Source organism: Bos grunniens, chromosome 6 (genome assembly GCF_055505025.1).
Source record: "Bos grunniens cultivar Pamir isolate PY7600 chromosome 6, Bosgru_T2T1.0, whole genome shotgun sequence".
NCBI lineage: Eukaryota > Metazoa > Chordata > Mammalia > Artiodactyla > Bovidae > Bos > Bos grunniens.
In genome coordinates, this window is record NC_141170.1 from 84673170 (window position 1) to 84685575 (window position 12406).

Genomic DNA, 12406 nt, shown 5'->3' on the forward strand with positions numbered 1-12406 from the left:
ATTGCTCTGACTAAATTCAATAATATGTTGAATAAGAATTAGTGAGAATGGTCATACTTGGGTGATTCTGGATTTTAGAAAAATAGCTTCAGTTTTTCACCATTGAGTATAATATTAGCTGTGGACTTGTCATGTATGCCTTTTATTGTGTTGAAATATGTTCCTTCTATAATCTGTTGAAAGATTTTTATCATAAATGTATATTGAAATTTTGTCAAATGCTTTTCTGCATCTACTGAGATAATATGGCTTTTAGCATTTTCTAAATGTAGTGTATCATTTAAGTTTAGTTTTTCTTTAGTGGAAGTTAAACTGCATCTCTGAAATAAATCCTACTTCATCATGTCATGTGATCCTTCTAATGTATTAGTGTTTTTGGGTTGCTAATATTTTGTTGAGGACTTTTACATCTATGTTCATTGGAGATATTGGTCTATAATTTTTATGTGTCTGTCTGATATTAATATCATTTGGTAACATGAGTTAGATTGAATTCCTTTTCAAAGTTTTTTTTTTTTTTTTTTGTGGGGAAGTGTTTGAGATGGATATGTATTAAATCTTTTAATGTTTGATAGAATTCAGCTGTGAAGTTGTATAGCCCTGGGTTTTTGTTTTTTTAGGAGGTTTTGATTACAGTTTCAACTTCTGTACTAGTGATCAGTCTATATATTTCCATTTCTTTATGATTCAGTCCTGGTTATTTATGATTCAGTCCTGGTTATATGATTCTAAGAATGTGTTCACTTATTCTAGATAGCCTCTTACATTTCTGAGATATCTTAAAGTTTCTCCTCTTTTCTGATTGCATTTACCAGTGTTTTTTTGCTTGCTTTCTCAATGGCTCTAGCTACATTTGTAATTTTTTTCAAATAACCAGCTCTTAGTTTGAATCTTTCGTATTGTCTTTTTAGTCTCTATGTCATTCATTTTCACTCTGATCTTTATTTCCTTCCTTCCACACATTTGGGGCTTTATTTGTTCTTTGTCTAGTTCCTTTAGTTACTTTTCTTGTTTAGATTAGAGATTTTTCTTGTTTCTTGATGTAGACCTATATTGCTATGAACTTCTCTCTTATTATCATTTTTGCTGCATCTCATAGATTTTGGCATGCTGTGTTTCATTTTCATTTGTCTTCAGGTATTTTTATTTTTTCTTGATTGCTTCATTGACCCAATAGTTGTTCTGTAGCATATTTTTTAGTCTTCTTTTATTTATGACTTTTCCAGACTTTTTCTTATAATTGATTTTTAGGTTCATAGTAATTAGAAAAGATGCTGGATTTCAATATTAAATTTGTTAACCTGTGTCTCAACATGTAGTCTTATCCTTGAAGATTCCGTATGTAGTTGAAGAATGTGTATTCTGCTGAATTTAGATGGAATGTTCTGTTTAAATCTATCAGACTCATTTAGTCTGACATTTAAGGCCGTTTTCTTGTTGATTGGATGACCTATCCATTGATGTGGCTGAGGTGTCTAAAGTCCCCTCGTACTATTGTGTTGCTATAAATTGCTCTTTAAAAGGTCTATGTGTAATTCTTACACATATTTTGATGCTCATATATAGAGTGTATATATATTATTTGTTACATCTTCTTGATGAATTGTCCCCTTTATGATTAGGTATTGTCCATTTTTTTCTTTCATTACCCTTTTTGTCTTGAGGTCTGTTTTATCTGAGTGTAGGTTTATTGCTTTCTTTTGACTGGCAATTACTTGGAGTATCATCTTTGATTTTCACTTTGAGCCTGTTTGTTATTGGAGGTGAGATGTCTTCTGGAGGCAGCATATATTTGGCTCTCATTTTTAAATCTATTTAGCCACTCTGTTTTGAGTTCAGTCTATGTTCATCTAGGGTGATTATTGAGGACTTAGTACTGCCATTTATTTTATTTTATTTTTTCTGGTTGTTCTATATCTCTATTGTTTGTTTTCTTATGTTTTTCTGTATGACCTTCTAGTTTGATTTTCTATGATGTTTTTCTCCATTTTGTATATTTTGTTTCATGTCTCTGCCCTAAATTTGTTTTCTGGTTACCATGAGGTTTGTATAAAATATCTCAGAGATAAAACCGTCCTTTTCCTTCTAATAGCATCTTACTTACTTTGCCTGTATGGATTCCGTCCTTTTCCTCTTCCTCTTTTGTGTTTGTGTTATCTCAAATTATCCTTCTTTTAATGTTGTGAGTTTATTACCAAATTGAAGTAGCTGATTTTTCCCCTTATAACCTTTTAGTACTTAAAAACCTACTCTGATGAAAGTTGCAGTTTTCTGATTCTATTACCTTACTCAAAGTTGTGTGTGCATTTTGCCTTTTTGTTTGTGGTAGAAGAGCTCCTCTAAGCAGATGTAAAACGGGTTTAGTGGTGAACTCCCACAGCTATTGTCTGGGAAGGCCTTTAATTCTCTTTTATATCTGAATGATAACTTTTCTGAATATTCTTGGCTGACAGTTTTTATCTTTCAATATTTTGAGTATGTCATTTCACCCCTTCCTGGCTTGTAGAATTATTGCTGGGAAGTCTGCTGATAGACTAATGTGGATACTTTTGTAAGAAACCTTTTTCCTTTATTCCCTGACTGCCTTTAATTTATTTTTCTTTGTTACTGACTGCTGACAATTTAAATATAGTGTATCCTGGTAAAGGTCTTTTTGTATTGAGGTAATTAGGTGCTCTCTTAACTTTATGGGCTTGCATTAATACTTTCAGTTCCTTCTCTAGGTTTAGAAAGTTCTCAGCTAGTACTTCTTTAAACTCTCTAATCATTTCTCCTTCTGGATACCCATTACCCTAATATTTTCCCTTCCTGATGGAGTCAACTCTTATACAGTTTCCTCATTTAAAAAAATCTTAATTCTTTCCTCATGTAGGCTGTGTGCTCACATGATTTTTGTTGAGTGTATGTACACAGAGTTGAGGAGACAGAGAAATGGTATGTAACTTTTGTTTCTTCTTATAAGAGCATTGGGCTTGTATTATGTACTCTTCCCCTCTATAATTTACCTCTCACCAAGATGGTTTTTCCAGTGGTCATGTATGGATGTGAGAGTTGGACTGTGAAGAAAGCTGAGCGCCGAAGAATTGATGGCTTTGAACTGTGGTTTTGGAGAAGACTCTTGAGAGTCCCTTGGACTGCAAGAACATCCAACCAGTCCATTCTGAAGGAGATCAGCCCTGGGATTTCTTTGGAAGGAATGATGCTAAAGCTGAAACTCCAGTACTTTGGCCACCTCATGCAAAGAGTTGACTCATGGGAAAAGACTCTGATGCTGGGAGGGATTGGGGGCAGGAGGAGAAGGGGACAACACAGGATGAGATGGCTGGATGGTATCACTGACTCGATGGACGTGAGTCTGGGTGAATTCCGGGAGTTGGTGATGGACAGGGAGGCCTGGCGTGCTGCAATTCATGGGGTCGCAAAGAGTCAGACACAACTGAGCAACTGAACTGAACTGAAGAGTTCAGTGGCTGCCACATTTCATGAAGCCCCAGGACATGTACCAGGTTTGGTAAACTTTACTTTAGATTAGGAGATGAATAGAGCAAAGGAGGAATTTCTTCAAATCATCTTTCTGCAAGCTTACCTTTCTTTACTTGAAGGGAAGAGTGAACAAATGTAGTGAAATTAAATATCAGGATACTAGTACATAAACTCATTGCCTATGTAACTAAATGTAGCTTTTTTATTTTTTCTGGCATGAATATATTTCAATTGTCAAATAATACCATAATATTAAACATAGAAAAAAAAAACCTGACTATTCACCAAAGGTAAATTTGGTAAATTATAAGCATTTATGTAGGTTTAATATATATTATGTATATTTACATGGCTATATTGTTGTCACATTAAGTGGTGGGAATTTTAAATTATATGATAAGATGATATAATGTAGGTACAAAGAACATACAATAATTATCTTTAGGTAATATGAGTATTCAATTTCTATTATGAACTTTGAGCCTTCATTTTAATGACAAATTGATATTTTACAAACATATCTTGAAATACGTATAATATCATATATGGAATGACTTGCCGGTCCAGGTTCGATGCACGATACTGGATGCTTGGGGCTGGTGCACTGGGACGACCCAGAGGGATGGTATGGGGAGGGAGGAGGGAGGAGGGTTCAGGATGGGGAACACATGTATACCTGTGGCGGATTCATTTAGATATTTGGCAAAACTAATACAATACTGTAAAGTTTAAAAATAAAGTTAAAAAAATGATATAGAACAAAATAATAAAAGAAGTTATCTTTAGAGAACAGAAAAAAAAAAAAGAAAAATTGGGGTAGAGTTTAGTGGTTTTCATCCTGTGACTTTTGTGGTTCGAAATGTCTTAGTCTGCTCAAGCTGCCGTAACAAAATATCATAAACTGAGTGGCTTAAACAACAGACATTTATTAGTTCAGTGTTTGGGGTTTCCTTCCTAGCTTATGTCTTCACAAGTCTTTCCTTGGTACATGCATAGAGAGCAAGGGTAGGGTGGGGAGGGGAAGGGCAGAGATCTCTTGTGATACTTCCTCTTTTGTAAGAGCACTGATCCCATCATGAGGGACTCACCCTTATGACCTAACCTAAGCCTAGTAACTTCTCAAAGTCCCCACCTCCAAATACCATCACATTAGTGGTGAGGACTGCAACATATGAGTTTGGTGGGGGGTGGGAGGAACATATACACTTAGTCTGTAATAAGGATAAATGAATATCAGTGAAGTCTTATGGAATTCAACCCCTTCATCACAACCATTTAATGATAGCAGTTACAGATTTACTGTTTTTTGACTATCATAATTCTCTATCAGATTCTAGTTAACATAATGTCACATCTGAGAATAAAATCAATCACAAAACCCAATAACCTGGACAAGATGACTGCTGAGGGCTACTGTGAATAATTAGATTAGAGTAGGAAATGAAATGGTGTGACATAAACTTCACTGAGAATTTTTCAACATGCTGATTGGGCAGGATATTAATTAACTGAAGGCATGGAAAGAACATCCATCAGAGTAAAAACTGAGTTTGTTTTAAATATAATATTTGGTTATATATGAATTATGTTGGTTTATATTGTGGAATATATTGAACTTTTTAATATTAGAAATACCCCTCCCATTCAGCTCAAAGATCTGGGAATTTCATAAATTTACAATTAAGGTATTTAATGCATAAGTATAGATTTAGACCAAAAGTCTAAACATATGGCTGAAAGTGAGAATACTTAATCAGAATCAATTATAATAATTAAAACATTAAAATAATTGCATATTAATCTTAAGTTTAACTTAATTATTTAATGATACAGAGCAAAGAAATATTTTTCTCACTTAAAAGTTTTGAATTTTTAAAGCTGTTTAGTGAAGGTCATGTTGAAGAATGTAATTTTAATATGAAGTTGAGGAACACTGTAAATATTACCTTCTTGTGCCTAAAATGAATCAGAGAAAAGAAAAGAAAGTGAAGTCGCTCAGTCATGTCCGACTCTTTGTGACCCCCATGGATTGTAGCCTACCAGGCTTCTCCATCCATAGGATCTTCCAGGCAAGAGTACTGGAGTGGATTGCCATTTCCTTCTCCAGGGGATCTTCCTCACTCAGGGATCGAACCCGGGTCCCCTGCATTGTAGGCTTTTACCATCTGATCCACCAGGGAAGATATAAATCAGAGAAATATATCATATAAACATTGATGGTGCAGTGTAGCCTTGTGTCTTGTGAGGACAGATTTCTTTGTAAATTATTATTAATCTTGTAACTGGTTTGAGAAACCTTATAAATGGTTTGTACACTGTGGCTGAAAAGTGTCCCCCATGTATCAGAATTAAATAGAGTATATTTGGTGCATATGGGGATTCCCTGTGGCTCAGAGGTTAAAGCGTCTGCCTCCAATGCGGGAGACCCAGTTTCAATCCCTGGGTCGGGAAGATCCCCTGGAGAAGGAAATGGTACCCACTCCAGTATTCTTGCCTGGAGAATCCCATGGACGGAGAAGCCTGGTAGTCTACAGTCCACGGGGTCGCAAAGAGTCGGACATGAAATTCATTCAAGGTATTTTTAAATAAGTTGAAGATAATTTACAAATAAAAATGTTAGTTGGTGCTAAAAATGAAAAGTGATATTTACTTGTCCTAATTAGAATTGATATCAGATCAGATCAGATCATTTGCTCAGTCCTGTCTGACTCTTTGCAACCCCATGAATTGCAGCACACCAGGCCTCCCTGTTCATCACCAACTCCCGGAGTTCACCCAGACTCACGTCCATCGAGTCAGTGATGCCATCCAGCCATCTCATCCTCTGTCGTCCCCTTCTCCTCCTGCCCCCAATCCCTCCCAGCATCAGAGTCTTTTCCAGTGAGTCAACTCTTCGCATGTGGTGGCCAAAGTACTGGAGTTTCAGCTTTAGCATCATTCCTTCCAAAGAAATCCCAGGGCTGATCTCTTTCAGAATGGACTGGTTGGATGTCCTTGCAGTCCAAGGGACTCTCAAGAGTCTTCTCCAACACCACAGTTCAAAAGCATCAATTCTTCAGCGCTCAGCCTTCTTCACAGTCCAAGTCTCACATCCATACACGACCACAGGAAAAACCATAGAATTGATATACCATGCTACGAATTTACTGCTTTGTTTTGCCAGTGATTCGGATGCCTGTTACTACAGCAAATACTAAATGAGTCATATGTATATTAGACAGTAAATTATATATAATTTATGAGTCTAAATTTTTATAACCTACCATTTCAAACTCTCCTGTTTCAAAACTTACTCATTTTCTAGCTGACTAAAATTAAAAGCATCAAATGCTGCTTTATAGTATGTTCTTTTTTAAACTATATATTTCTATTTAAAAAGCCAGTTTAATGGGTCACCCAAAAGCATAAAGTGTTATGGGCAGTAAAATTTTTACTAAGAATACACTTTAATATAAATGTCATTAAAACAATAAAGAGTAATACAAAATGAAAATAACTTTGCCTTCATAATCTTTGCCTGTTTACCAATTTAGCTTTCACTGTCTTCTTATGAGTATTAAATATTATCAGTTGCCTTAACTACCCCATGATTCTAGGCCAATCAGTAAGGGAGTGCATTGACTGTGGAATATTTAGAACAATAATAAAACTGACTAAAAGTCTTATATATTTAATATTACCACATGCCAACAATTCTAAAAGTGTCAATAAGACCACTCTCTGAAAAGTTTTTATAGATCTGAATTCTAATTTGGTAACTACAAGTTATGCTTGAGTTTTACATTTTACACACACACACTTTTTTTTTTCAATTATTACATTTTATTTTTAATCCTTTCATAAGCATTTTAGTTTTATTTATTTATTATTTTATTATTGGCTGTACTGGGTCTTCATTGTGAGGGCTTTGGCATTGCCTTTCTTTGGGATTGGAATGAAAACTGACCTTTTTTGTTCTGGGGTCACTGCTGAATTTACCAAATTTGCTACTATCTTGAGTGCAGTATTTTCACAGCATATCTTTTAGAATTTGAAATAGCTCAGCTGGAATTCCATCACCTCCACTAGCTTTGTTCCTACTGATATTTCCTAAGGCCCCCTTGAATTTGCATTCTAGGAAGCCTGGTTATAGGTGAGTGATTACATCATTGTGGTTCCGTTCAGTCACTCAGTCGTGTATGACTCTTTGCGACCCCACGAACTGCATCACGTCAGGCCTCCCTGTCCATCACCAACTCCCTGAGTCCACCCAAACCCAGGTCCATTGAATCAGTGATGCCATACAACCATGTCATCCTCTGTCATCCCCTTCTCCTCCTGCCCTCAATCTTTACCAGCATCAGGGTCTTTTCAAATGAGTCAGCTCTTTACATCAGGTGGCCAAAGTATTGGAGTTTTAGCTTCAGCATCAGTCCTTGCAATGAACACCCAGGACTGATCTGCTTTAGGATGGACTGCTTGGATCTCCTTGCAGTCCAAGGGACTCTCAAGAGTCTTTTCCAACACCGCAGCTCAAAAGCATCAATTCTTCTGTGCTCAGCTTTCTTTATAGTCCAACTCTCACATCCATACATGACCACTGGAAAAGCCATAGCTTTGACTAGACAGATCTTTGTTGGCAAAGTAATGTCTCTGCTTTTGAATATGCTGTCTAGGTTGATCATAACTTTCCTTCCTAGGAGTAAGCATCTTTTAATTTCATGGCTGCAATCACCATCTGCAGTGATTTTGGAACCCCTAAAAATAAAGTCTGACACTGTTTCCCCATCTATTTGCCATGAAGTGATGGGACTGGATGCCATGATCTTAGTTTTCTGAATGTTGAGCTTTAAGCCAACTTTTTCACTCTCCTCTTTCACTTTCATCAAGAGACTCTTTAGTTCTTCACTTTCTGGTTGAGTCATTAAGATCTTTTCTGTATAGTTCTTCTGTGTATTCTTGCCACCTCTTCTTAATATCTTCTGCTTCTGTTAGGTCCGTACCATTTCTGTCCTTTATTGTGCCCATCTTTGCGTGAAATGTTCCCTTGGTATCTCTAATTTTCTTGAAGTGATCTCTAATCTTTCCCATTCTGTTGTTTTTCTTCTATATCTTTGCACTGATACTGAGGAAGGTTTTCTTATCTCTTCTTGCTATTCTTTGAAACTCTGTACTCGGATATATCTTTCTTTTTGTCCGTTGCTTCTATTCACAGCTATTCATAAGGCCTCCTCAGACAACCATTTTGCCTTTTTTAATTTCTTTTTCTTGGTGATGGTTTTGATCATTGCCTCCTGTACAACCTTAGTCCATAGTTCTTCAGGCAATTTGTCTGTCAGATCTAATCCCTTTAATCTATTTTTCACTTCCACATTATAATCATAAGGGATTTGATTTAGGTCATAGCTGAATGGCCTAGTGGTTTTCCTTACTTTCCTCAATTTAAGTCTGAATTTGGCAATATGGAGTTCATGATCTGAGTCACAGTCAGCTCTCGGTCTTGTTTTTGCTGACTATATAGAGCTTCTCCATCTTCTGCTGCAAAGAATATAATCAATCTGATTTTGGTATTGATCTGGTGATATCCATGTGTAGAGTAATCTCTTGTGTTATTAGAAGAGGGTGTTTGCTATGACCAGTGCATTCTCTTAGTAGAACTCTGTTAGCCTTTGCCCTGCTTCATTCTGTACTCCAAGGGCAAACTTGCCTGTTATTCCAAGTATCTTTTAACTTCCTACTTTTGCATTCTAGTCTCCAATGATGAAAAGGACATATCTTCTTTTGGTGTTCATTCTAGAAGGTCTTGTAGGTCTTCACAGAACCGTTAAACTTCAGCTTCTTCAGCGTTAGTGGTTGGGGTATAGGCTTGGATTACTGTGATATTGAATGGTTTGCCTTTGAAACGAACAGAGACCATTCTGTTGTTTTTGAGATTGTACCCACGTACTGCATTTCAGTCTGTTGATTGTGAGGGATACTTCATTTCTTCTAAGGGATCCTTGCCCACAGTAGTAGGTATAGTGATCAGTTGAATTAAATTCACCCATTCCAATTCATTTTAGTTCACTGATTCCTAAAATGTCGATGTTTACTCTTGTTATCTCCTGTTTGACCACTACAATTCACCTTAATTTATGGACCTAACATTCCAGGTTCCCATGCAATATTGTTCTTCATAGCATCAGAGTTTCACGCCAGCAGACACATCCACAACTGGGCCTTGTTTCCACTTTGGCTCAGTCTCCTCATTCTTTCTGGAGCTCTTTCTTCACTCTTCTTCATTAGCATATTGGACACCTACTGACATGGGGAGTTCATCTTTCAGTGTCATATCTTTTGGCCCTTCATACTCTTTATGGGATCCTCAAGGCAAGAGTGCTGAAGTGGTTCGCCATTTCCTTTTTCAGTGGACCACGTTTTGTCAGAACTCTCCATCATGACCCATCAGTCGTAGGTGGCCATACATGGCATGGCTCAGAGTTTCATTGAGTTAGACAAGGCTGTGATTCATGTGATCAGTTTGGTTAGTTTTCTGTGTTTATGGTTTTCATTCTGTCTGGCCACTGATGGATAAGGATAAGAGACTTGTGGAAGCTTCCTGATGGGAGTTACTGGCTGTGGGGCAAACTGATTCTTGCTCTGATGGTCAGGGCCATGCTCAGTAAATCTTTAATCCAATTTTCTGTTAACTGGTGGGGCTGCTTCCCTCCCTGTAGTTTGGCCTGAGGCCAAGCTATGGTAGGGGTAACAGAAGTAATGGCAACCTCCTTCGAAAGGACTTATAGCATGCTGCAGCTCCCAGGACTGTTGTGTTCAGTACCCCCCAACCCCCCACGCCCCATGATAACCCTGTGCAGGGTGCCCAACCCAGTAGGGTTGGAGAAGGGCTTTCCAGTATAGGCTGGTGGTCAGGACTTTACTGAGGAGGAATCCCTTGTCTATAGACCTTATGTCCAATGATAAATCTTCCTACTCTGGGGCATATTTCTGAGACTGAGCATCCACAAAGTTTATAATTTGGACTTCTGCATAGTGGCCATCCTGATAAGCTGTCCAGAGCAGTGTGGAGGCTGCCAAGGACTGGAGTGAAGGAGGTGAGTACATAGAAAGGGAAACCCTTGGAGAAATTGGAATTGGGCACTATGAAAGATGGGATAGGCTTCAAGGCTCTGAGACCGTCATGCACAGCAATTCTCATAGGTTTCTGGACATAGAAGTGAGGTGAGAGACTGGACAGCAGAAGAGCCCCAAATCCTTTGCCCTGTCTTCCTGGCACTTAAGATAGAATTCCGAATCATCTGACGATTTTGTCTGACACAGCACCAAGTTTGACAGTGGTGGGTACACAGTTTAGGAATGATATCTAGGAATTCATTCCTAGAAGAGTGTGGAGATAAGAAGTGAGAAAGGGACTTTGTTGTGCCGGTGAGGTAGAAAAGAAAACTGTAGTGGAGAGTTCCACACAGAACAGTGAGAGAGCAAGAGAAAGACAGAGACCCTTTGGGCTTCTGCATGGTCAGAAATCATGTTTCCGCCACGTCCCACTTTTAGTTATAGAGTTGAAACACACACCAATATTAAGACTTCATTTTGTGCTTCAGGCTCAGTTTGTGTTTCTAATACATGTGGTGCTACATATTATATCCAACCATAAATTGATAGCAAGCAATGAGAACAGTTACTATAAAGACAAAAAAAAAAAAAAATGGACCTTGAGTTAATACATCAATTCTGACATTTAATGTAACCATTTGGAAGTTTTACTCAAGAGCTACATAGATTGAGAACTGAGAATATGTTTTTTGGAAAATACTTATACATTTTAGTTCTACACCAAATATTTTACTGAATTTTATTTGAAGTTTTAACTCAACTTTATTTTAAATTAATTTATGTTTAATTTTAGTATTCTTAAAACTGATGCTAATAAATGGCTCAGATGGTAAAGAATCTGCCTGCAGTGCAGGAGACCCGGGTTCGATCTCTGGGTCAGAAAGATCCCCTGGAGAAGGGAATGGTTACCCACTCCATTATTTTTGCCTGGAGAATTTCATGGACCTAGCAGGCGTAGTCCATGGGGTGACAGACCTTCACTTTCAAGCAGTCACAGCAGGGCAGGATTTAGTAGTTACCTAAATTGTATCTTTGCAAATGCTTATTAAACTATATTATGTTTCTTAACACTTCTAAACATCATGTCTACAAAATTCAATGCAACTATATTTTAACTAGCTATATTTTTTTCTGGTCATTACTAATAGTCATTTTATATCATGATCACTACTTAAAAGCAAGTTCTTAGTGAAGAGGCTTTAAAAAAAATCTGTTGCATGTATCCAATATAGTTATATTGACCTAAAACAAATAAATTGCCAGTTATTTCTTCAACCAAAAAAATGTTTATTAGGGATCAGCAAAGAATTACAACTCAGGGTGTGCATTGATGGCAGCCAAGTGCAAGTACCCCCACAGCAAAGAGGGGAGACCTCTTTTAAAGACGGAGAGGAGAAGTCTGAAAAGTGTGTAGTAAACAGTGAGTTGATTGGAAGAATTGAGAGTTGAAATTGTAGTGGCTTTTTATAGGCTGAATTGTTAGTCTGTGATTGGCTGAATTCTTCCCAGAAAGAGCTTTCTGTTGGGCTGTGCTCTGGTGGTACATTGTGAGAACTCCTTCTTCCCTCCCAATTCTGTTTCAATTGAGTTTTCTGTTCATTACTTTCTATAGTAAATATATCCATCCCTGAGTTTAACACTTCTTCCTCCTGCAAGCTAAAGACTAACTTGGAAGCCAGATCACTTAAAAAGTTTTGAAAAGTTAGATTTCAAACCTTCTTTATTCTAATTGAAAGCAAGTGTTGAAAATTATATTGTTACTTGAGTGTAGGTAAACATAATTTTCTCCAGACGTTTAAAATGCCATTTACTTTATTTAAATGTAAGCCAG

General features: G+C 37.2%; 1 protein-coding gene across 37 annotated transcripts in view; it reads left to right on the forward strand.

Annotated features, from left to right (window-relative positions):
- The window catches only part of CCSER1 (coiled-coil serine rich protein 1), a 1487998-nt gene that overhangs the window by 711712 nt on the left and 763880 nt on the right, over positions 1 to 12406 (forward strand). Inside the window, exon 9 of one of the 37 annotated variants that reach the window (XM_086406540.1) lies at positions 6217 to 6348. The exons of 35 other annotated variants lie outside the window; for them this stretch is intronic. In XM_086406540.1, coding sequence (XP_086262666.1) covers positions 6217 to 6285 — 69 coding nt within the window. In that variant the 3' untranslated portion in view covers positions 6286 to 6348. Of the gene's footprint in view, positions 1 to 3029; positions 5415 to 6216; positions 6349 to 12406 lie in introns of those variants that run through there. One more of the 37 variants, XM_086406541.1, reaches the window with a different exon arrangement.